The sequence below is a fragment of the Triturus cristatus genome, chromosome 1_1 (genome assembly GCF_964204655.1).
Source record: "Triturus cristatus chromosome 1_1, aTriCri1.1, whole genome shotgun sequence".
NCBI classification, from domain to species: Eukaryota; Metazoa; Chordata; class Amphibia; order Caudata; family Salamandridae; genus Triturus; species Triturus cristatus.
The window spans coordinates 1,280,236,392-1,280,262,629 of NC_140579.1; the positions used below are offsets into that span (position 1 = coordinate 1,280,236,392).

The 26,238-nt window shown below is 49.6% G+C and overlaps 1 protein-coding gene across 8 annotated transcripts in view; it reads right to left on the minus strand.

The window, feature by feature from the left end:
* Window positions 1-26,238, minus strand: part of LOC146871964 (KAT8 regulatory NSL complex subunit 1-like) — a 1,874,485-nt gene that overhangs the window by 111,734 nt on the left and 1,736,513 nt on the right. The window contains exon 15 of one of the 8 annotated variants that reach the window (XM_085652556.1): window positions 19,450-19,526. The exons of the other annotated variants lie outside the window; for them this stretch is intronic. Within the exon in view, the coding sequence (XP_085508682.1) occupies window positions 19,493-19,526 (34 nt within the window). The 3' untranslated portion in view covers window positions 19,450-19,492. Of the gene's footprint in view, window positions 1-19,449; window positions 19,527-26,238 lie in introns of those variants that run through there. 8 annotated transcript variants of the gene reach the window in all.

Here is a 26,238-nt window from a genome sequence, read left to right on the forward strand (position 1 = left end):
AAGTCATATCCGAATTGAAATTGCCACATTTTGTATCGTCAACGAGGTTGTTGGCGAGGCAGTCGACGGAACAGTCGACGACGTTTGAGTCGTCGACGGAGCGAGAGACACCGTAGATGGGACCGCCGTCGAGACCGTCGTCATAATCATTCTCGAAGCAGTCGTAGTGGTAGCCGACACCATCACCGTCGTTGTCAGTGTGGACGTCGACGACAAAGTGAACAGCGTATCCGTGTCTGGCGTCGTTGAAGCCGTCAACGTCGATCCTTTAATCACTGGTGAAGACGAGGAAACTCTCGTCGACGAGCCCGTCGACTGAGCCAAAGAAGACGCTGGCAAAGTGTTGGAGGTAGTCGTCGACGGAATAGATGTCATCGTCGACGAGCGAACTTTCTCAGCTTTACCCTCAGATGGAACAGAAGCTGGTGTTTTAAAGTTTTCATCCTTTCAGGAGGAGGAGAAGGCGGCGGCACATAGCTCGCCTTCTGTTCCAGTGCCACTCCTGGGACAAGTCCTTCCCTCTCCTTGGTGAGGAGATTTGAAGGGACTACGCCTGTCAGACCTAGGAGAGGTCTTTTGTAAGGCTTTGGAAGGGGGGTCTGACGAAGTAGAAGTAGAAGACCTACCCCTTTTCTGAGACCTCCTGGATGAAGTAGCAGAGGAAGCGTCATCACTGTCACTAGAGACTGGATACTTTTTTGACTTAAGTTTCTGGAGCCAAGTTAACAGACGTCCCTCACGGTCTCGGAAGGTCTTCGTGGAGAAGGTCAGACAGATTTTGCAGTCAGCCGCCTTATGGTCAGGATACAAACAAATACAGTCTGTATGTTTGTCTTCCACATGAAGCCTCTTCTTGGAGCAGGTGGCACACGCCTTGAAGAGAGCCTTCTCCTTGTCTGACATGTTGACCACATAGTGTAGATTGTAGAGAAAAAAACAGGTTCAAGATAAGGGTAAAAAGGAAAAAACTGAGCAGAGCTCAGTGGAGACTCCCTTGTACAATGTGCGGTAGAAAATCTGAGGCTGTCATGAAGGTTCTATGGGGTAAGGCTATTCTGATTGGCTGTTCATTTTATTTGGTCTCTTTTACAAAAAAGGTGGATATGCTACAAAACTAGGAGGGGCCTAGGCCTAATTCTTTTTTTGTACTGATCTCTATGGCTATTTTATGTATACCGGGTACTCCCATCTCCACGATGGGTGAATGATACAAGCAATGGGAATCTATGAAAGTTTCAATACTGGAGTAATCTCCTCTTTTTGCTTGGGAATGCCTTTCCTAACACTATTTATTTCTGTGCCTAAGAACACCTTTATTTGTTCCGGCTCTGGTGCAGATTTTTCCAAATGTATTGAAAAACCGAGCTGAACTACTGTCTCTTTCACCTGTTGTATATGCTGTTTGCAGAGACTGTAGGAGCTTGCTCTTAATAACCAGTCGTCTAGGTACGGGTAAACATGAATTCCTTGTCTTCTCAGATGAGCTGCTACTGTTGCTAGGCACTTTATGAACACTCTTGGTGCTGATTTTAGGTCGAATACTGGCACTTTGAATTGGTAAGGCGTCTTGTTGACAGCAAATCTTAATAGACCTGTGTCTTCTGTTCATAGGGATGTGTAAGTATGCATCCTTTAAGTCTATGATTGCCATATACTCTTCTTTTTGCAATTGAGGTATCACCTCTTGCAGAGTAGTCATTTTGAATCTTTGTGTTTTTATGATTTTGTTTAGAAACCTTAGGTCACGCCCAATGTTTCGTCTACTTTTGGACTTAGGAGGTACGTGGAGTAAATGTCATTCTTTTCCTTGTGTGGTACATGCTCTAGTTCCTGCACCTCTTGGAGCAGTTGAGATAATTCCCTTTTTGAATGCATCTTTTTGGTTGGTTTCATGTTTGGATGTTGCTTGCTTAGCTCTGTGCAGTAACCATACTGTATTATGTTTAATATCCATTTGTCTGAAGTGATGTTCTTCCATTTTTAAAAGAAAAATTTGAGTCTGCCTCCTACTGGTGGAGTATGCTGGAGGAACTGTGAACTTACAGGATGTTGTTTTTGTATAGACTGAGTCCTTGTGGCACACTCAGTGGTGTTCTCGGTGAGTGTGCAAGCTTTGGAATGTAGTCACTTAGTTGCGGTTTGTGGTCCTTCTCTTTGTGGCTGGCCATTGCCACGGGGCGTTCTCGAAAGGATTACCTTCCTTGCTGATACTGACAGTTCTGCTGCTGCTGACCCTAGCTTGCTCCTTGGTAAGTTTGCTGATATGTTTGATGCGAGGAAGCAGGTTGGTGGTTACCTCTACCTGCTGGTCTTCTAGAGGGGGTGCCTCTGAATTGTGGGGCGCCCATGGACCTTGCTGTTTCATTGTCCTCCTTTAATTGGTTTAGGTTGTCGTCAACAACGTTTACAAACAGTTGCTCCCCATTGAACGGTGAGTTTATTATGTTGCTTTAAACAACTGGCTTGAAACCTGAGATTCGCAGCCATGCAGGTCTTCTTTCAGTGATGCCGGTCATCATTTGTCTGCTTGATGTCTCTGCTGCATCTAGGGCTGACTTCAAACATGTGTTCGCAATGTTTTTACCTTCTTCCACTAAGTGGCTAGCCCTTCTTTGGAACTGTTCTGGTAAGTTCTTTAGTAGGTCTCCTACTTCATCCCAATGTAGATAAGCATGTCTGTTCAGTAATGCATTAGAAATAGCTATGCGCCATTGGTTTGCTTCACTTCTACCTTTCTCCCCACAAGGTCCATTCTCTTGCTTTCGTTGTCTGGAGGTGGACCAACTGTGGTTGGAACATTAGCTCTTTTCCTAGCTGTGGAAGTAACAGAGTCATCTGGTACAGATCCTCTGATATATACATAGGGTCCTTTGAGGAATGTTTGTACTTCTCTCCTCTTGGTATGACTGCCCTGCATGTTGCAGGCTCCCTCCTTTGCCCGATTCTATACACTTGGCAGCATTGGAAGAAATGTGTTCCTTGATTGTGTTGGCATCAAAGTCTCTAACAGAAAACATGATTGGGGTTTTTATTTCTCCAGCTGCACTCCATACGTTTAAGATGCCTTTTTAATCACCTGATTGTACATCCCAATGTCATCTGGTGGTGATGGCCTCGTAGGATATGCAGCCACAGCCTCCTCTGGTGATTCGGCGTCGAGATCTTGCCATTGCAGGTCTTGAGCCTCTGAGTTTGCCGAACCCACATACGGGTCTTCCTTGTCTTCCCCCTCTTCTTCGAAGAATTCTTCTTCTTCGAGCAGTTCGGGTGTCGTTGCAGGCTGCAATTCCTCAACGACCTTTTCCCCTTCCATTAAACTTTCCTGCGGTATCTAGAATTGCTTCACACTTTCGCCGAATTCTTGTTTGCTCTGTAAAATACTTGCCATTTCGGCTTCATGCCTTTTTCTCTTTTCCATCTTGGCCACATGAGTTTCGGCATCAAGACCTTCGGCCTTTCTTTCCGTGCTTGCGGACGCCGATCCGGCTGTCGAAGCTTGTTTTGACCTCTCCTTTGTTGACGCCGAAGCGTCTTTTTCGTGACCGTCTTTCGACGTCTTCGATCTTTTGAGGGTCTTGGCTGTCCCGGAGTCCTTGTCCAAGGATCCGACGGAGTGTTTGTCTTTGGGCAACTGCGGTCGTCGAGTGCTTCGATGCCGAGGCTCCTTTTGTGGATCTAGAGTCTGTTTTTCGTGACTCGTCTAGTCTTTGAGGTCGACGGTTCTCTTACCTCCTTCGAAGTGTTCTTCTCGACCTCTACGACTAGGTGTCTCTGTCCTAGTCGCCTTCTGGCCCTTCAGCGACGTTGTCCTCCTCTTCCCTGGAGCAGCCCAGGTCTCGAAGCAATGGTGGTGGGCCTTGGCTTTGCATGTTATAGTTGGCTCTTCTGTCTATCTCACACCCTCAATGTCTTTGGGGTGAAGGCGGAGCACACATTACAGCCACTTTGTTGATACAGCAGTAGGCAAAGGTTGCAGACCGGATGCTGATCTTGAGTGTTCTTGTGATGACAATTCTTGCAGAACTCGATTGGTGTCTTGTCTATTACCATGCACAGGGAGCCCCCTGCATGCGCATTCTCAGTTTGTCGTCGAAGATTTGATGTTGTCACGTTTCTGCGGACTCCAGGTGTTTGAATTGAAGTCCGGAAAGTCGAAATCTTGTACCGCTTTCCTGCAGTTATTTTTCGTCTATTCTTCTCTCCAAATCTGAGGAGTTCCTTCCGTATCGATCCAGACCCAACGGCAGAAAAAATTATCTGAAAATGGCAACTAGAGGTGGCAGCTTCCATAGGAAGCCCGTCAAGGTCACAAATTGCGGTATGTCGACGCCCACCACCCCAAAAAACCAGAGAAAAAAAAGAGAAACAAATACAACAATTACGGACACAACCACTAGATGGCGGAATAATGCACAGCATGCCAATCCAGAAAAGATTCACGCTGCAAAACCCCATTTGCTCTCACAGCCATACGATTTGAACATTTAAGCTTCATGAGGGTGCAGGAGGTGTTTTTGGAGGAGTAGTTCCCGTTAACCCATTACAGGCTTTAATGACGGACTCAAAAGATGGATGAATGTTGTCCATTTTGCAGGTAAATTGCCTTAGCAATACGATGTCAGTGTACAGAGGTTTATGCTAGTCTTGCATAGAAGATAGGAAAGATCTCTGGTATGGATACAGACAGGATCTATTTTGATACACAGTAGTTCACAAACCTTTCCCATTTTGAAGCATAACAAGCTTGTAGAGTGTGTTTCACTTCTTCCACACAAAATGACCATACATTCCTGTGAAAGGTTAAGGTACCCGAATTCTAAGTACTTAGGTGTCAGATCACTAAATTCAGCAGTTATGGTCTGGGTGTCTTGGTCACCCCTGCTGTTGTGTAAGTAGTTCTGTGAGCATATTGGGAGCTGACTGACATTTGCAATGGAATTGAAAACCATGGTTGATGCACCCATATTGGAGCCACCAAAATTAGAGTAATTGAAGTTCGCTGCATTTTCCTGACTACATGTGGTGTCAGGGGAAGAGATGAAAAAGCGAGAGCATATATCCCCGACCAACTGATCAAATAAGTGCATTGCCCTTTTATAGAGCTTGAAAGTATCTGGTGGCAAAGCTTTGGCATTTTACATTTACAGGAGTGGCGCACAGGCTTATTGCTGGAGTTAGTAGCAGAAGGGGGTCTAGAAAGAGTCTTCCCATTAAAAGGTTGATGTGTCCTACCAGTGGAGAGAATGCCACACCCTTGGCATTACAAACACTAGATAATCCCAATGTATTTTTTCTTGTGTCCACTGTTTAGCTAGACAATTCTGTAAAGGATATAAATGTACACTGGCATATGGGTACTGCCGCTTTTCATGAAGCTAACATCCTTAAAAGTGTAATTACCTTCTTTATCGCAATGGGAAAATGTCTGAAAAACAAAATAAGCAGAAGCTGTTTGAATGCCCTCACCTTCTGAGTGTTTGGGTAAGCTTTGCCTGTTTGTCTATTTAGTATGGATACTAACAAGAGTTGAATTTGCAGAGGATGAATATGGGACTTTTTCACACTGATAGTGAACTTGATTTGGTGCAGAAACGCCACTGCTTGTACTAGGCATTGCTGTTTGCTGCCACTCTATTAGCCAGTTGTCCAGATAGGGAAATACGTGGATGGCATCTCTCCGTAGCTGAACTGTGATGACTGCCAAGACCATGTAAAATACCCTTGAGGTTAAAGTTAGACTCAAGGGAACTGGTATGTGTAAATAAGTGTCACTGAGGTCTAATGCCACCACAAAGACAACATTTTGTAGTAATGGGATGACCTACTGTAACGTTACCATATCAAAAATTTGTTTAAATGGAGTTGTTCAAAGGCCTCAAATTGAGGATAAGTCTTAAGTTGTCATCCTTCTTTGAAATGAGGCAGTAGAGTGAGCACACCCCTGGGCCACTGCTGTTGTGGTGGGACGGGTTCTACAGATAGCACCCTCTGAAAGAAGCATATGTACCTCTTGTGTAGCTGTAGGTGATCTGAACTCATTACATGTCAACAAGGTGGGATACTTCCCCCTCTCTTTGCCCCTAAAACCTTTTACTTTGTTGAGCATCCTAGAAAGGTAATTGATACTGCTCAAAGGGAGGTCCTTGGGTAAGGTCTCCCAGTATACTCCCTTCCCTGTTGTATGGCCTACGAAAAGTAGATCTCCTTGAGGGGAGTTGTAAGGCACCCATGGATGTGGCGATTTACGTGTGTTTCCTGCTAACATTTGATTTACTTGTGGTTCGAACAAATGCTTTCCATCAAATGATATACTCAGAAGGTGTCGTTGCACCGTTAACAGAAATAGGACACTCATATCCAAGCATGCCTTCTAAATAGTATACCACTGACTGCAGGTCAAACGTGCTATGTCGCAACTAATAGTGGCATTGCTGATGGTCTTTCATTCAGCAATGAAATTCTCCCTTCCTTTAGTGAGTTCTTCCAGAAGATGCTTATGGAGCTCATCCATAGCTACCATGGATATCTATTGTAGCTTGATAGAAAGCCAACTGAATTGGCAATCGCTAAAGAGTAGCTGCCCAGAAAGCCACTCTTATCCCTGCAGCATTTATTCTTTTAGACTCTGAAAGAGGTGCGTCCCCCCGTTGAGTGTGTGGAAACCCTTTTGCGTGCTGCATGTATAACTAGCGAGCCAGGTTTAATGGCTCCATGTATGGTGGATTTTGGGGTGCTGACTTGCATTTATTTTCTATGCGGTGTGTACTTCCACTTATACTGGCTCTTCAAAAGGTGTCTGCTGTGGTCTTGAGAGTGGGTAGATAGGATTTCTTGTTCTTCGAGAGGATTTTCAAAAAAGGAACTACTCCACAACAGTGCACATTTTAATCTGATTGTGCAAAGCTGTGCGCTGTATGAACTGTGAAATATGATGCATCATCTAGCAGAGAAGGTTTAACAGCAAAATACGGTGCAGGCTTCACAACTCGACTCCTAGTGTTCGAGGGTAAAGGCACAAGCTGTGTGGATCAGCCCACATGTATTTTGCGTTCAACTGCCGACGGAAGTGAAAAGGGGTGCTTTAAATACTTGAGTCCCTGGATCATTATCAAGATTGCCTAGCCAGTACCGATACTGGTGTGCATATTCACTAGTTGTTTTGATAAATGTGGCTAATGTTGGAGCAGCAATACCATAGGACGCGATGTGCAAAGACAGAATGAGATCAAGCTGGCCAACAGAATACTAAGCTACTTTGTAAAGTTTCTGTCACTGAAATGCCAGAATTTATCACTGAGGATTTAGAAAGCTATCAATGACAAATGTATTTCAAGAGACTATACCTGGAGCCAACTGATATATAATGCTGTACAAGGAAGATATAGGTGGAACAATGTCCTTGTCAGAGTAGGCAGGAGGTAGAGAACCAAGGATTCATAGCAAGCTGGCCACTGCGATACAACAACTCTGCGAAACATAAAATGTGCTTCCTTTCAGACAAAATGCAGCAAGCTATGGCGCAGACGTCGCATGAGAATCCTACACTCAGCTATTTTAGCCCATACTTTCAACCTCAAACATTACTATATACTGCGCAAAACGGGCACAATAATAAAGGCGAACTTATGTGTACATATATAGTCAGATTACTTCAAATGGCACAGAAATTGCTGTATTCCAATACAGAAGTGAAGAAGGTTCTGAAGACTGGCACTTAACTACTCAATTATGTATCCTATTGGCTATGGGGCACTTCTGCTTCTTTGAATCCTATGAAAGGGGCGGCCACCAATGATATGAGGATAAAGGAACATTAGCAGGAATGTAAGACGCAAAACTGACTACCAACACCCTAACGTACCACAATTTGAGTTGCACTGTGCAACAGATGGAGCTCAACCTGGACGCAGCACCTACCTCCACTCTTGTTGGCATTAATGTAACATAGGCAAGGAAAATGTTACTTACCAGTAAGCATCTGCTCCCTGCATGTAGAAGATTCACATGCTGTGCATATTCCTTCTGTGTAGGGTTGGGGTCAGACGCTGCAAGTTGTTTTTCCTCAAAGCCTTTTGAGCCGCGAGGTCTCAGTGACTCCTCCCCTGGTAGTACATGAACATTGTCAGCAACTCCAACGTCCAAGGGGTGAGAGTAAGAATGCAGTAGTGTGTATAGAAGAAATAGGGAACATGCAAGTACAAAGGTGAAAGTTATCCGCAATAACCACTGGCCTATGGGAAAGAGGCTAGGCAAATGTGAGTCTACAGCACGACATGCAACGAACAGATGCGCACAGGGTAAGTAACATTTAGTTTGTAGCATGCGTGGCTGTAGATAAAGATGCTGTGCATAGACGGTAAAGTAGTACACCCCTAAGGAATGGCTAGCTAATGGATCGTGCTGAGGTCTTAAAGTCCTGATGACAACTTGGCCAACTTTGGCCTGTTCTCTTTCCAGAGGTATGAAAGAAGGAGATAGATTCTATAAGGGTTTCAGAGGCCGGAATCTGTACAATGACTTTTTGGACACACAAATGCCTCCGATACCATAAATCACGCTTTTACTTTTCTCAGCAAGCCTATTTATTGACTGCGAGTTATATATTTAATTTTTACAATCTGCAATTATTTGAGACAAGAAGAACGCTTCTTCATTTTGGCAAACACATGCCCTTTGCATAAAACATTAAAAATTCTTTACATTTTTCACAATTTTAACACATGACTTTGTGGCTTATCATACAAACATAAATAAAGTACTTTAAACAAACGGAAAAATTGTTGCACTACAGTACTTAGATATCCAATTTTATAAGTTGTGGGGACTCAAACTTGTTGGGTCCTCAACGTTGACTACTGCAGGGTCAGAGATAGTTGTTTCAAACTCGTTCTAAGAAGAGCGGTAACTGAATTGTTATTTCTGCTCTTTGGGGGACGCTAATGTCTAGTTTTTATCCCATGCGTGTCTGAATCACTGCTAATTTCTAGCCGACGCGTTTCGACCTATGTTGTGTTGGACCTGTGTCTTAATGGTAAGGTCTTCATCAGGGCTCATAGATGTTTCTGGTGGGACATCTTTTTCGTACTACCAGTTTTGGGTGACTGTCATCTTCTTTGCCCTTTTGGTTGGTTCCTAGGGTGAAGGAAATGGCATGTGTTCTGGTCCGATCTCGCTTTTAGCGGCTCCTTAAGTGGTGGATACAGACTTGCTTCGTCTGCGCCCTCGGCAGTTGGAAAAAATGGGGCGGAGCCAGCATTGTGTGGGGAAAGCCCATCCCTATTCAGGTCCCATGTGTACTCCTCCCACCCATCTGGCTGCTGATCTCCCCATTCACCACTGGGGGGTGACTCCTGACCCTGGGGATTCCCTAGCCCGTCACAGGACCTCAGGCAGCCAATCGCCAGACAAGGCACTCATCTCACACTGCACACAGAAATGCCCACTTCTAGAACTGGCACTTCCACACTAGGTACATTGACGCCACACACATCATCGCGCAGCATTTCATCTCACGAGTCCGCACATACCAAACTCGGCCCTGCACTCCCCACGCATCAGGAACTAACATGGTCACTCAGATCCCCCATGCATTCCTATGGGAGGGCAGGTCAGTCTCACTCAATGTAACCCAGAGCGCACGCGCTTTTCACTGGGACACTGTGTGCAAGCGCCTAGAGGCCTAAAACCACTAGTACAACACAGGAAAAAGGCTAGGATAATGCAAAAAGTTGTAGGGGTGAACTTGCCAGAAGGGACAAGTCCAACAGTACGCCATTGTGTAATCACTCGTGTTACAAAGCACATCCTGCACCCATGGTGATGATCTCAATCCCATATCATGCAAACGTGGGTGTCTATTTGTACTTGTATTGAAAGAACTATTATCACCTACTGTATGATGCTACTAAGCACCATGCGGGTCTCATGTGTTGTGGTGCTGTCTTGTAGTCACACACTGGAGGTAACATAAGAAAAGCCCTCTTGTTATAAAAAAAATTCTTTTGTTTTCGCATATTTAATTATTCAACAAGGACACTATCAGGTTTTGTTTATTGCATCACAAATAGGTGATTACGACTGTATTTAAAAAAAAAACGACCAGTTTTTCTTCCATTATATCGTGAAGCTAAGAGTCTACTCTAAATGTTGCTTGAGTTGCCCAAGCCTTTTTATTGTCGTTCTTTACTTTCACCCGTTCCTGATTAGTTGAAGCTTATTAGTAAAATGTATTTAATCATGAGGTTGTCACGGTAGGTTACAGCGCGATATTTTTAAAAAAACCTTGTGTTTTATAAAGATTTGTGCAGAATGTACAACTTTTCTTTTATTATTGTAAAATAACCAGAAGGCCCAATTTTGGCAAATTGTAACTTGTCCGCTATTGTTTTCACATGCCTTGGTTCTCATATGCCCTAATAAAATTCTTTCAAACCCAGGCATGTCCACTATCAAAGCCGGCTTTTAAAGATATCTCTGTGGCGTTTCTTCATCTCATGTACAGCCACTCAAAACAAAAATCGCAGTCATGGATGTGGCGCCGTGGCCCCTTTCATTCATCTCACACACAGAACTTACTTCGTCAAAGATCAAGCACCGTTTTCCTGCCTATTGGTTGCACACCGCCGAGTATTCATCATGGCGCGGCGGCGTTTTAAGTACTATCTTCGTTTCCTCCAGATTAATGTGTGGGAGGGCGTAAACCAAACGTAACTCCCTGATTGGTTAGATTTTTTCTTCTTCCCGTGTCAGTCCCTTTTCAGTGTCTGTCAAAGGCATTTGCTCATGGGAAACGTAGTATTGGTTACGTTTGTATATTGGACATGAGATCCAAGTCAGTGGGCGGCGTCCTCTTCTTAGCTTTGCATAGCTTCTTTGGTCCTTCTTATCTTCTTAGTCGGTTCTTGTCTGAGGAGACATGGTTCGGGGGTGCCCCTAAAAACTACATTTAGGGGCGTTACAGGTAGGTAAAGGTTGGGCCCAATGGGCCCCTTCCTTGGGATGGGTACACCCCCTATTACACTCCAGTGGGAGGGGGGCATATGCCTCACTCTGGTTGGCTGGGTCAACCCACCTGCAAGATGGCGAGGACTGAGTTGTGCTTCACCTCACCGCCCCCACCTGAGTGGTGGGGTTTGCAAAGGTGGGCACACCTCTCTTCCTGAATTGGTGTTCCAGCCGATTCTCCCGCCCAAAGTGGGGGTCAGAACCAGTGCGGGCCAGTTGCTGGAAGCAGCAAAAGGACTTTAAAGCTTCCCCTTCGTGAACCCTGCCCATCCAGGGGGAGGAGGCTTGCACCTAGTCCCAGGATGTGCATTGTTTCAGACCCCCCAAGACCAGCAGGCTCTCGACCCAGGGGTCCAGCAACAGGTCTGTTGGTGGCAGCTGGTGAGCAGTCACTCAGCCTGGACACTAGTGTTTGGTCGTTTTTCAGGGGGCATCTCTAAGATGCTCTCTGAGTGCATTCTTCATTAAATCCCACACTGGCATCAGTGTGGGTTTAATGTGCTGAGAAGTTTGATGCCAAACTTCCAAATTTTCAGTAAAGCCATTATGGTGCTGTGGAGTTCGTAATGGCAAACTCCGAGCACCATATACTCTTAATGGCATTACTGCACTTATAATGTCTGAGAATTGGTCTAGACACTGTAGGGGTACTAGGCTCATTCACCTGTACCCTAACCACTGGTATAATGCACCTAGCTAGAGGGGTGGCTGACCTATGCCAGGGCAGTGGGTTGTAGGCATGGCGCACAGGGATGTGTGCCATGTTGACTTAACTTTGTTCTGCACCAAAACACGCAGCCTGCAATGGCAGTGTGTGTGTAAAGTGACAGGGCCTCTAAATGTGGCACAATAAGTGCTGCAGTCCTTAGAGGCCTTCCTGGGCCACAGTACCCATGGTACCTTTTACAAGGGTCTGTACCCTCACCACAGGCATAGCGCACCCAGCTTTACAAGGGTCTGACATGTGGCCAGAGAAGTGCCAATTGGGGGGTACAAGGTACAGTTTTGGGAAAGAATGCAGGCCCTGGGAACCTGATTGGCAGGGACCCAGGGCACATCACGTCAAAGTGCAGCAGTAGTCTGGCAAAAGGTGGGGGAGGAACAGAAACCCAGCTTCCTACACTGTGTGATCGGGGGTGATGGTGGATGCATCTCCTTAAAAGGAAGTAGTTCCCAGTAAGGGAGCCTCTACCTCCAAAACTGACTAGTCCGTTTTGGAGGTAGGGGTTCCCTTACTGGGAACCATTTCCTTTTAAGGAGCTTCATGTGAAAACCCTACCACCCTGCTGGTGATAACCCTGTTGCTGCCTTTGGTAGGATTGGGTAGGTTCTGGGAGTGCTCCTCTCTAGATTGCTGGCTTCTAAAGAAGCTCCTGCCAGATGAAACCTGCAAGGCGCCGATCGCCTTGGCAGTCGCAGCGTCATCCTTGATTTTCTCAAGCATCAACCTGAGGTTTGAAGAGATGCTCCCCATTTAATAGCAGACAAACTAAGGGATGTTGCATCTCCGGCTTTAAAACAGACATTCGGAGCCAGGAGTGCGCCCTAGGATAACGGAGGTGGTCACTCCCCTTGCAGCGGTTTCAGCGACATTTGAAGCACATGTAATGTTGGCATTAAAGATGGTCTTGCCTCCCTCAACCAGCTCTCCCCCCCCTCTTACGGTATTGATCAGGGAGGTGCTGCAAGAGCCCTTCCATCTTCCTCCAGTGGTCTCTGTCGTACCTAGAGACAGCTTAGAGTTAGCGATGCATCAATGGGTAACTGCACCTACCGACACTTTCCTGCAGCATCGACCGACTTACTTTACAAGAGGCAGAGTATTCCCATCGGCTTGGTCTGCTGCTCTCTTCCTATCTGTAGTGGCCACTAGGAAGTCAGGTGGGACATGGCTCCTGATATAGAGTGGGTCAGAAGCGGCTGGTTTGTACTTTCTCTCAATGGGTGGCTTAACCACATGAAATTTGACTGGCTCCTTAAAGACGCCAGGGGCTGATTTAACCATCCCCATGAGCATACAGAAAGCTTCATGTTTAAGAGTGACTAGCAGAAAGCCCTCTACCTTAGTGGTGAACATGTTGACCTTAAGGTAGGCGGCCATGCATTGGATTATACTGTGGTACACCGAAGTGTTATCTTGGGGTGAGGCCCAGATAGGGATGTGTTTGAATCCCGGGACTCCGGGTCTCCTAAATACTCAGATAGCAAATAAAGGCTCTGAATGACAATGTTAGAGTAAGACTGAGGACCTTTGAGGAGAGTGCAGAGGAGATGAGGGAGGAGCTGGAGGTAATGGAGGAGTAGATTGTTTGTCCTTAGGCCTCTTGAGGTTAAGTGGGGCAAAAGGAGCACATGAGTCACCAATAACTGGACTTTCTCAGCGGCAAATTTGCACTTCTGGGGCAGGTCCTTGTACAATGCCACAACTGTGCCTGTGCATGGGAGGAGGACACTGTTTCTTTGTCTCTCGTCCAGCTTGTGTTGAACAGCCTCTCTAGCATGGGGTGTTCTTTGATGTCGAGGGTGACCAGCTTGATGATGGCTTGGTCACCGACGAAGCATTTGGCTCCCAAGGGCGGCTATTGCCTTAGCTGTGATGGCAGAGCCAATTTCAACACCTCAATGAAACGGGAATCTTTGGGGTTCAAGGACTGAGGACTTTGGCTGAGTCTCTCCTCAGCTATGAGGCCTTGGATCGGTGTGAACCAGCACTTGAATGCAGTGGGCACTTGAAAGTGGCAGAGTTTTCAGCACTGGGCTTGGTTCAGATGCGGAGCTGGCGTGTTGACTGTAGTCAAGCGAAGTGGTCCTTATACACAGATTAGAGACGACCAAGGTTGCTGCAGCATCCTTGAGAGCCTCGCTTTCCAGGAAAAGTTCCTCACCTAGCTCAAACATTGGAGCCGAAGTATTCGGTGCTTGGATGGGAGCTCCGGCGACTCACTCAACATCTCCTTGGGCGCTCAGGGGGATCAACCTCACTGAAAATATCTAGAATCTCCAAAGGTTACTGGGTCCTCTAGCTGTGTACCCACCATCAGTCTCAGCGCTGGCGTAAGGACTTTTTACTGAGAAACACAAAGCAGTGGCTCTCTTGTGCTCTGGTGAGAGGCAGATGTTGGAGTGGGACTGAGGAGTTTTGAAGAGCATCCAATCCATTGCTTGGGGAAGCGTCTTCATTCTCTGAAGGGTGGTACGAGCATGCGGTGGGCCGAAGGACCCCGAGGGTAGAGCGGTCAGGGTGCTAGTCAATGGGAACTGGAAAAGACGTAACGTTTAAAATCACAGTCTTGTTGTGATGGGTGGACAGTAGACTCGAAGACATGACGGGAACTGACAAACTCGTTGTGAGAACACTGGATCGTGTCTGAATCAGATGATGGAGAAAAACAATCTAACAATGGGGTCTGTGACCCCGTGCATGTACGCCCAGAGGAGGAGTCACAGTGACCTCTTGACTCGAAAGATTTCTTCGAAGCAAAATAACTTGTAACCACTGTGCCCTCGGCCTGGTCGCTCACACACCTCCCGCCTGCTCCTTACCTGCTGGACCTCCTGCTGCCGCCTGCCGCCTGAACCACCACAGGGCCGCCGAGCGCCGCCCCAGCCGCCACAGGGCCGCCAAGCGCCGCCACCGAGCCCCCTGGTTTCCCGCCGCTGCCCACGAGACCCCGCCCCCCGCCCGCCGATTGGTTCCCGCGCTCCCCGCCTCCCCGCAGACCCTCCCTCCCGGCTCCCCTCTTAAGGGGACCCTCTCCCCCGTCCCAGGTGTGACCACTGTGCCCTCGGCCTGGTCGCTCACACACCTCCCGCCTGCTCCTTACCTGCTGGACCTCCTGCTGCCGCCTGCCGCCTGAACCACCACAGGGCCGCCGAGCGCCGCCCCAGCCGCCACAGGGCCGCCAAGCGCCGCCACCGAGCCCCCTGGTTTCCCGCCGCTGCCCACGAGACCCCGCCCCCCCCGCCCGCCGATTGGTTCCCGCGCTCCCCGCCTCCCCGCAGACCCTCCCTCCCGGCTCCCCTCTTAAGGGGACCCTCTCCCCCGTCCCAGGTGTGACCACTGTGCCCTCGGCCTGGTCGCTCACACACCTCCCGCCTGCTCCTTACCTGCTGGACCTCCTGCTGCCGCCTGCCGCCTGAACCACCACAGGGCCGCCGAGCGCCGCCCCAGCCGCCACAGGGCCGCCAAGCGCCGCCACCGAGCCCCCTGGTTTCCCGCCGCTGCCCACGAGACCCCGCCCCCCGCCCGCCGATTGGTTCCCGCGCTCCCCGCCTCCCCGCAGACCCTCCCTCCCGGCTCCCCTCTTATGACGCCCCCAGAGCGACCGCGCAGCGGACGCGCGCAGCGGGAGCACCGAATGAGCGCCGAAGGTGCGCCAAAGGTAAGCCCGTCTGCGCCCGTCCGCGCCTGGATCGCGCCCAGTGCCAGGACCCCTGGCCCTCGCAGACCCCAGCCCACCCGCCTGACTTACGATGCCGCCACCCTCAACGCACTCAACACCGGCCGAACCCCCGGGTGCTACCGAGCCACCCCGAGACGCACCCACGGACCCTTCAGCTGCCTCACCTGCAAGTTCACCTGCATCCGGACCTGCCCCGCACCAGCACCCGCCAAGCCGAACACCAGCAGCAACCACCTCAAGTGCATCCTGCTCAACACCCGCTCCGTCCACAGACACGCCGTTCAACTCTGGAACCTCCTCGACACCACAGCTCCTGACGTTGCCTTCCTCACGGAAACCTGGATGAACGACTCCTCAGCGCCCGACATCGCCATCGCCGTCCCAGAGGGCTACAAGATCATCCGGAGAGACCGCGACAACCAGACTGGAGGAGGCATCGCCATCATCCACAGAGACACCATCCGTATCTCGACCAACGCCGACAACACCCTGACATCCGCCGAACACCTGCACTTCCAGATCCACACCGACCCCAAGACCACCCTCAGAGGCACCCTGATCTACCGACCCCCGGGACCACGCACTCAATTCAGCGAAGACATCGCCGACTTCATCAGCCCGCACGCCCTCCCCTCGGCCGACTACATCCTCCTCGGGGACATCAACTTCCACCTGGAGAACAACAACGACCGCAACACCATCACCCTGCTTGACAACCTCGCCACCCTCGGACTCAAGCAGCTGGTGACCACCCCCACCCACCTCGCCGGACACACACTCGACGCCATCTTCTCGTCCAGCAAAGACATCTCCTTCAGCCACGCCACTGGACTCCACTGGACGGACCACAGCTGCATCCACTTCACCTTCAAAAGAACCACGGTCCACCACCACCAGCAACAGGCCGCACGAAGAAGCTGGAACAAGATCACAGCCGAACAACTCACCACATCCCTGAGCCAGCACCCTCCCGCCAGCTCACCGAACCCCAGCCAAGCCGCCGACAACCTCACGAAATGGATCTCCACCTGCGCGGACGAGCTTGCCCCTCTGAGGACCCCACCCAGCAGACCCGGAAGCAAGAAGGCCCCTTGGTTCACCGACGAACTCAAGAGCTCCAAGAAGAACTGCCGAGCCCTCGAGAAAGCATGGAGAAGAGACCCAACGCCGGACAACATGACTACCCTCAAGCTCGCCACCCGTAGGCACCATCAACTGATCCACGCCACCAAGAAAACAGCATTCAAGGACCGGTTGGACAACAACGCACACAACAGCAAGGAACTCTTCAACATCGTCAGAGAGCTCTCCAACCCCAACGCCGGAACCAACGACATCACCCCATCGCAAGACCTCTGCAACTCCCTCGCCTCCTACTTCCACAACAAGATCGCTGACATACACAACAGCTTCAGAACACAACCAACGCTCCCCACGACCAAACCAACGCCCCCCACCACCACCCTCAACGCCTGGACACCGATCAACCTCGAAGACACCATCAGCACGATGAACTCCATCCACTCCGGTTCCCCAACCGACCCCTGCCCTCACCACATCTTCAACAAGGCCGACGCTGTCATCGCACCCCACCTGCGGGACATCATCAACACCTCCCTCAACACCGCCACCTTCCCAGAGAGCTGGAAGCACGCCGAACTCAGCGCTCTACTAAAGAAACCAACGGCGGACCCCACCGAACTCAAGAACTACCGCCCCATCTCGCTCCTCCCGTTTCCAGCCAAAGTCATCGAGAAGACCATCAACAAGCAACTGGCAGCCTTCCTCGAGACGACTGGTTCCCTCGACCCTTCCCAGTCAGGCTTCCGGGCCAACCACAGCACCGAGACCGCCCTCATCGCTGCCACAGACGACATCCGAACCCTGTTGGACAACGGAGAAACAGCGGCCCTCATCCTCCTGGACCTCTCCGCGGCATTCGACACTGTCTGCCACCGCACCCTAGTGCAGCGCCTCAGCAACGTCGGGATCAAGGAGAAGGCACTGGAATGGATCATCTCCTTCCTCACCGGAAGGACACAGAGAGTCCGCCTGCCCCCGTTCAGATCAGAAGCCACGGAAGTCACCTGCGGCGTCCCTCAGGGCTCCTCGCTCAGCCCCACCCTCTTCAATGTCTACATGAGCCCCCTTGCGGCCATCGCACGCCAACACAACCTGAACATCATCTCCTACGCTGATGACACCCAGCTGATCCTCTCCCTGACCAACGACCCCGCCAGAGCCAACCTACACGAAGGGATGAAAAACGTGGCCGAGTGGATGACGACCAGCCGCCTGAAACTGAACACAGACAAGACGGAAGTCCTCATCCTGGGCTCCTCACCCTCCGCCTGGGACGACTCCTGGTGGCCCCCTGCCCTGGGCAACGCACCCAAACCGACAGACCACGCACGCAACCTGGGCTTCATCCTGGACTCCTCCCTCTCCATGACCAGACAAGTCAACGCCGTCTCCTCGTCCTGTTTCAACATCCTGCGCATGCTACGTAAGATCTTCCGGTGGATCCCCACCGAGACCAGGAAAACAGTCACCCAGGCCCTCGTCACCAGTCGACTGGACTACGGCAACGCCCTCTACGCCGGTACCACCGCCAAGCTCCAGAAGAGACTCCAGCGGATCCAGAACGCCTCGGCGAGACTCATCCTCGACGTCCCCAGACGAACTCACATCTCCAGACACCTGAGAGACCTGCACTGGCTCCCGATCAACAAAAGAATCACCTTCCGGCTCCTCACCCACGCACACAAAGCCCTACACAACCAAGGCCCGACCTACCTCAACAGCCGCCTCAACTTCTACGCTCCCAAACGCCACCTCCGCTCGACCAGTCTCGCCCTCGCAGCCGTCCCCCGCATCCACAGAGCGACAACAGGAGGTAGATCCTTCTCCCACCTGGCCGCCAAGACTTGGAACGCCCTCCCCACCGAACTACGCCTGACCCAAGACCACCTCTCCTTCAGGAAGAAGCTCAAGACCTGGCTGTTCGAGCAGTAGCGGACCCCCCCCCCCCCCCCAGCGCCTTGAGACCCTCCGGGTGAGTAGTGCGCTTTATAAATGCCTTTGATTGATTGATTGATTGATTGTAACGTCCATGCCCAACACTAGATGGCAGGAGTACGCACAGCTTGGGTATCTGGAGCCACAGATGCTACGAACATACAGGAAACAATTCATCTAGTGATGGACTGCTTTGAAGTGGCCAGGCCAGATCATACTGTGTCGTAGTTAACAAAAAGATGGTGTGTCTAGTGTCTTTAGTTTTATCAAGGTAAAATTTTAAAACACTCGTCAAGCGAATGCAAATTCCTTTCTACTGGAGGAAAAGTATTCTGGAAGAAAGATGAAAGGCAAATAATCAGGTTGCAATGAAAAGCAGAAATTACTTTAAGGAGGAAACTCATGAGTTACCCTTGAAACATGGTCTTTGCTGAAAACAAAACAGTGAAATTCAGGCTCTATGTAGTAATGAACTGACTATGGGTGGAAGTTACGCCCACTAAAAAGGCAATCATCCAGGATATATATCGCGGAGTAGTTTTGGGAGCAGACTCAACTGGGGGGCACGTTATTAGGATAAGACTACATTCAGCTCTACAGGAGAAGGTCTCCCTAATGGAAGGTAAACCACCTTAATTCCCTCCTGAAAATCCTTTACTGGGATTCTGGAAGAAGGTTGTGACGAGGTTTTTCTTAATGGCTGCCAAATTTACCTTTAAGAAAACAGCAGTTTAGATTTTTTCAAATCAAGAAGTTATGGAAGTACAATTTGTTCTTGTCACTTGGTTGGATCAATGCTTTTCTCAAGGCACTAGATACAGAACCTCTTCTATTTAAAATAATAAGTTGTCCTAATGGAAGGATGTCCAGCTCCCTTCAAAACATTCACACAATCTCGTGGAAGGCCCGCATTGCATGAGTTCAGAAGCCAATCTGCAAGTTTAACAATGGAAGGGCTTGTACCGTCTGAGGGAAGTACCTCTGTTCGTAAGGCTTATAGTGACTTCTATACTCCTCCTCCAAACGTACAGCCTTTAGGGTCCAATTCAGGTTTCATTCGGGCCATCTCATAATCCGCACAAGTACCAAAGAGAGAATTGCCTGAAAAAGGAAGATTTAAAATCCTTTGTTGTGCTTTAGGTTTTCATCTCTGTCAATCTCAATGAGGCACTGCGTCTGAGACATTCTTTGACAGTACACGTGCTGACAGATCAAAAGCATCAGCTGCTGCGCATATCACTTGGTTTGAAATCATGCCCTCTGCTCCTTCTGAAGTTTTTCAGCAAATCACTAAAGACAGTCCCAAAGGGCTCTGCTGAAAAGACTCAGCAAAGCAGTTGCACTTGCTGTTTTCATGGATATTGCCACTGTAACACATTTTTCTACCTGTGGAGACCATCCATTTGCTTTCCCTCTACAGAGGCACAGTGGCAGAAGCCACTGTATGTCATCTTCATGTAGCCCATATAATTACTGAATCCGGAAGAGGGTCTGATCTTAAAAAGAAGGGATCTTGATCTGGGGCCTTATATTTCTTTAGTAGCCTGGAAGGAGCCAGCTTTGCATGGCAGTGCACCGCTCCGCTGCTGCCCTGTGACAGATGGAGGTAAGATCTTGACTAAGGGCCTCCTAAGGCCTACTCAACCGCTCCTCCCTCAGGCTCTACAGTGTGGCCCATGGTGTTGCGATGGCCCTGCGCCGTGAAAGACTGTCTTTATCCTCACTTGAGCTGGTGACGTTGGCTGGGCCCCGGTGCAGACACCAGATTCTGTGGAGGGTCTTGAGTGAGGGTGCCCTGCTCGATCCGCGGGGTCTATGGGGGCGACCAGCAGGGAGTGTTCGGCCCAGAGTTCTTTGAAACCCACCTACCTGAGCTCTACAGCACTGCATAGCTCCCCCCCCCCCCAGGAGCCGCTTGTGAGGTCCCTCCTCCCCTAATTGCGATCCAGGTCTGCTGCCTATGGCTGCTCCTATGTCGCTGTCACTCCCATCTACCCTCCCTGACAGCTGCACCTTTTGCCAGGACCGGCGCTGAGCTGCAGCACCCAGACTTTCTGCTCCAGCCCCTAACATGTCCGGGTGCTGGGTGCAGGACCATCAGTGGGAGCGTCCCTAGCAGCAGCTGTTATGGGCGGGTCCTCTCTATGTGCTGAGATCCTGGCAACTGTTGACCGAGGGGGGCCTGGGGCTGACTCGGTTATTGTTGCAGGACTTCTCTGGGGGCCGCTCTCCTGTCCCAGACCAAGGTGGGAGCAATACCTGGGATGACACAGACAGGTGCAGGAAGCTGGCTCTGTATATACTATACCAAAGTGAGGTATAGTGTGCACAGAGTGCAGTGGATCCTCAAAGGTAGGCAGAGGTAAAGTTAGATAGCACCTCACTCTCTATTTGTGGTAGTGCGGTCGAGCAGTAAGGCAGTATCAGAATACAGTGTTGAGCATTTGTTGTACACACTGAGTCAGCAAATGAATTCACACACTCAAAGACTGACCTTCAGACCAATTATTTTTGTATGAAAATATTCTTTTAGTTATTTTATTTTCTAGAACGAAGCAAGCCTGGCAAAGGTAAGCAATTAATACTTTACAGTAGTGATGCCGTTTGTAAAAGTTTGAATTGTAATTGTATATGCACTTTGTTTTGACTTACAGGATGGTTGCAGAGAAATGCTATACTTGGTAAATACAGTACACAGACTTGAATTGGCTTTTCAGTAAAATACCAAGTAAGCTACTTTTTTTTTTTTAATTGACATTTTGATTCAACAACAAATCAAACAAACCAGCCAGTTACATATCCGGTAAGCGAAATGTTGTTTCAAATGTGTCCACTTTTACATAATGACAGACGTATATCGCTGCACGACCACCCCCCCGGATTCACATACATAACCCAAAAAACCTCATATACCTTAGTATACATATTTGATCTCGGATGTACTACAAACATATACTTTCCAGACACATCTTTCCCTGAGAGGGCCCATCACATTAGCTCATACCACATTTTACACTCAGACTATTGTCCTCGGCCAGGCGGTACTAGAGCAGCATCGTAATCATGGTTGTAGATGCGTCTCTTCCAATGTCTCGACCTCCCCCGTGCATCACTACTCCAAGTCAGAAAGGGGTCCCAGATGTTCCGGGGTCTGGAGGCAAGCGGCAACAACTCCCAATATGTACTTAGTTGGGTATGTCCGTAGGTGATGTCCCTAACCCATTCCTTAACAGTAGGCACCCTCCGTCATCCCCAATGCACTGCAACCTGGCGCTTAGTGAATAGAAGGACTAACGCATGCAGCTTGCGCAGCCTGGGCGGCGTGTCCCTGACATACCTCAGTAAACCCACCACCGGTGTTGGAGTCAGCGCCAATCCCAATATGTTATTCACTGAATCAAAGATTTCCACCCAGAATGCAGCCACCCCGGGGCAATGCCACGCCACATGCAAAAATGTAGCTGGTGCAAAACCGTATCTCCAGCAATCATTCCCTGCTCTGAGACCCATACGATGGAGACTAACCGGAGTCCTGAAATATCTGTGCAGGTACTTGAAGTGGATCAAACGTAGCTTATAATTCAGGGAAAGCTCCGTCAGCTGCCCACAGCAATACTCCCATTGTTCGTCTGATAAATCTACATCTAACTCCGCATTCCAATTTTGGAGAGAGTTCGGCGTCACGATCGGGGCGGAGTCTTGCATGCAAGTGTACAAACGGGTAACCAGTTTTCGCGAGGAGGGGAATTTCAGCAGATTTTCCCGTGCAGACGTCGGTGGTTCCCTCGGGAATTCCGCCCATGAAGAGCGCTGTTCGAATTCTGTGATACAGGCAGCTCTCGGCGAATGTCACCTCCCGCTCCTCAGTTGCGACAGGTAGAGGGCGAAACATGCCCCCCGGATACAGGTCATCAAACGTCTGGAGCTTCAGTTTCGCAGCTAGTGACCTGCCGATGCTGTCCTTTAAACAGGGCATCATTGGGTTCTGTAGCAGAGGAACAGAGGGGGCATATATCAACGGGAGTCTCGCCCTCTTACGCAATTCATCCTACGCCCAGCATAGGGTACCAGCCGAATCTATATCCCCCTGGGGCGTCATGGTTTTTGATACAACGCCAACTTAAGCGGGATCGGGGCCATAATGTCCACCTCGACCGCCACATGCGGCTGGAAAGGGGTCGGGTGCACCCAGTAGTGTAGGAAATGAGCTTGCGTGCATAGTGCGTATAGGTGCATATCTGGAGCACCAGTACCGCCCCGTTTCAACGGGAGAATGAGAAGATCCCAGGAGGCTCTGACCTGCCCGCCCGCGTCAGTGTCAGGAGGTGAGACTTGAGTGTGTTCAAGAAGTGCTTTGTGACCGGGAGCGGTATGTTGACAAACAGATACAAAAATTTAGGTAAAATGACCATTTTAGCCAGGGCTATTCTGCCTGCCAGAGACAGTGGTAGCTTTGCCCATATTCTCACTTTGTCCTCCAGCCATACCATCATACGGCCGTAGTTTAAGCGCCATACCTCCTGCGTGTCCCGACTCACCCAGACCCCCAAGTACTTAACCTCACCCGCCTCCCAACGCAAGGGGAACTCCGATGTCACCTGGGGGGTGCCATCAGTCAATGGAAAAATCACAGATTTGGCCCAGTTGATGCACACACCTGAAAGCCCGCCAAAACGAATGAATTCCCTCAGCAGCGGGTCTAGGTTGTCTTCAGGATTTATGATATACAACGTAACATCGTCTGCATACAGGGAAATAAGCAGGTTACAGGAGCTAAAGCCAATGCCTCTCATGGTGTGGTGCTGCCTAACTTGAGCCGCTAGGGGCTTCATCGCAATAGCAAATAGAAGAGGGGATGTGGGGCACCCCTGTCGAGTCCCGTGCGAGATTGAGAAAGGGTCAGACAGCAGACCATTGACTCGTACGCGCGCCGATGGGGAGGTGTACAGCAGCTGGATGCACCTTATAAAAAGTGGGCTAAATCCCATTCGTTTTATAATGGAGAATAAATATGACCATTCGAGGGTGTCGAACGCTTTGGTGGCGTCCAAGAATACTATTGCAGCCTTTTCCTCTGGATGCAGGTAGTGAAGAACTGAGAAAATCGTTCTTAAATTGTGGGATGTGGATCACCCCGGGATAAACCCCGATTGGTCTGGAAGCGCTATCATTGGCAAAAGTGGTTGTAATCTGTTTGCCAAAAGTTTTGTGAAAATTTTTACGTCTACCTTTATCATGGAGGGGGGACGGAAAGAATCCGGCTCCTCCTCCGGTTTCCCTGGTTTTAAAAGCGTGACGATCGTCGCCTCTCGCATGGACTTAGGCAGCATCCCGGTCTCCAGTGCTTCTCCATAAACTTCCAATAGTCGAGGCGCCAGCTCCTCAGCATAAGCCTTATAGAAAGATGTGGTTAGACCATCTGGTCCGGGAGCCTTGCCTATAGGTAAACTTCTAATGACCTGTGTCACGTCTTCCACAGTGAACGGGAGGTCCATGTATTGCCTATGTGAGTCATTAAACCAGACCAATGCCAAAGTGTCAAGAAAGGCATCCAGCTCCCCCGGACATGAACCCCGAGTGGTCGTGTATAGTTGTTCGTAGAACTTAGCGAATGCGCCCGACACCTCCATGTGCCCCCTTACCATGACCCCCTGCGGGTTTCGGATCTCATGTACAAACGTCGCTGACCTAGATGGTCGAATCATCCCTGCAAGTGTACGACCCGGTCTATCACCCTCACCATATCTGCGCGCTTCGGCGTATTTGCTCATGAATTTCGTTTCACGATGCGCCTCTTCCGCATAGTCCAACAGAAGAGCCTTCAGTTTCTGTGACACATTAGAGCCACTTGTAGAATAAAATACTCCCTCTAGTTCCTTAATCTGGGCCTCTAAGGATGTCAGCGTGCCACGGATCGCCTTAAGCACCCCCTCCTGTCGTGCAATACATTGGCCTCTGATTACCACCTTAAAGGCCTCCCAGAGTGAAGCCTCAGTCTCTACCGACCCTTCATTGTTAATATAATAGTCGATGATATCTCCCAAGATCTCTTCCCTGAAGGCCTCATCCAACAATGCATGCGGTGGGAGTCGCCATGAAAACGCCCGGGGGAGCGACCCCGGGATCGTCAACCGCAACATGCACGGAGCATGGTCCGATAACGTACGCGGCAAATGCGAAACATCAGCAGTCCAGGCCGCCACATCCCTCGACACCAGCCAGAAATCCAGGCGGGACCACGCACAATGGAATTACGATATACACGTGCCTTCCCGCGCCTGAGGGTTTCAACAGCGCCAAATATCCACTAGATTCCCATCTCGGACTATGGACTGCAGGGCTCCACTAGCTGCCGGGGTCAAAGTGCGAGCAGTGCCCTTTCTCTCTATCGCATCATCCATAATGGCGTTAAAATCCCCACCCCACAACACAGTGTCATATCCTGTTGCCTTAATTCTAGACCATACATCATGAAAGAAGTCAGGGGCGTCTGCGTTGGGGCCATACAATGCTGCGATCACTAGAGGAAACCCCCCGAAAGTCCCACAAATGATGACAAACCTACCCTCAGGATCCCTGTGTTCCTCCCTCACTCTCCAATCAACCCCCTGTCGAATCAGTACAGCCACTCCCCTGGCATAATTGGAATATATGGACGTGTACGAGTGTCCCCATCTACGATGGCGCAGAGAGATAATATTATTCAGATGCTTTTCTTGTAACAGACATACGTCAACATTATGCCTAGACAAATAAGCATGGACTAGCCTGGCCTTGCGACAGTCATTAAGCCCTCTAATATTCCATGTTAACAAATTCAGAGGTTGTGCGTGTGAGCCTCCTTACAAAGTTCCACAGTGAGGGGCGGGCGCGCCTCCGCGCAATTAAGCAAATCAGCATAGGTACACTGTTGCTTACTATTCAAAATCGTACTGGCATCAAAAAACCAAGCTATCCCCAAACTCCACCACCCCCCCACCCACTCTAACCCCCCAATCAGGTTGCAGAATTACCCACCCTAACAAACACAAACACCCCCAACTCTGGACCTTGTAAGGGAAATCTCCCATAGAGGGCATGGTGGCAGTAGCAATCACCCCTGAGTGAACAGGGTGGCCGGGCAAACTGCAGTGCGGTCATGAACCCATTCCCGACATCCTAAAGACAAAAATATCAAAGATGAGAATAACATCATATTGACCCACTGTTGTGTTATTGTAAAACATCACAAATTACAGCAGTACAATGAACATGCATATAAGTCAGTGAGGAGCAAAGGCTGTACTAGACATTGTCACTGATGTTGCCAGACGCTGGCTTCGGTGATCCACTAGCTTCTTTACCCTTCTGTCCTCCAACATGCTTGGCGAACTTAAGTGCGGATTTGGCATCCGTAAAGTAATGTGCGGTACCATCATATGAAACCTTCAACTTTGCAGGGTAAAGCAGAGTACGGGATCTGCGCCTGAAGGTGTATGCGTTTTGCCAGTAGGAACTCGCGTCTCGCCGCCTGCACAGCCGGGGTAAAATCCGGATAGAATGACACAGCATTACCCGGATATGAAAGTTGACCTTTCTCTCTTGCCAGTCGCAGTATAGTGTCCCGGTCCTGATAGTTCAATAGCTTTGCTAATATCGGCTGAGGTGGTGCCCCGACCCGAGGCCTCTGCCCCAGGGACCTATGCGCCCTTTCCACCACGAAGACAGGGGACAGCTGAGGGTAAAACAGCGCGTGCAGTAGCACCGTCACGTAGCTCTCCATCCTGTCAATCGCCGTGGTCTCCGGAATTCCAGTGATGCGTAGGTTATTTCT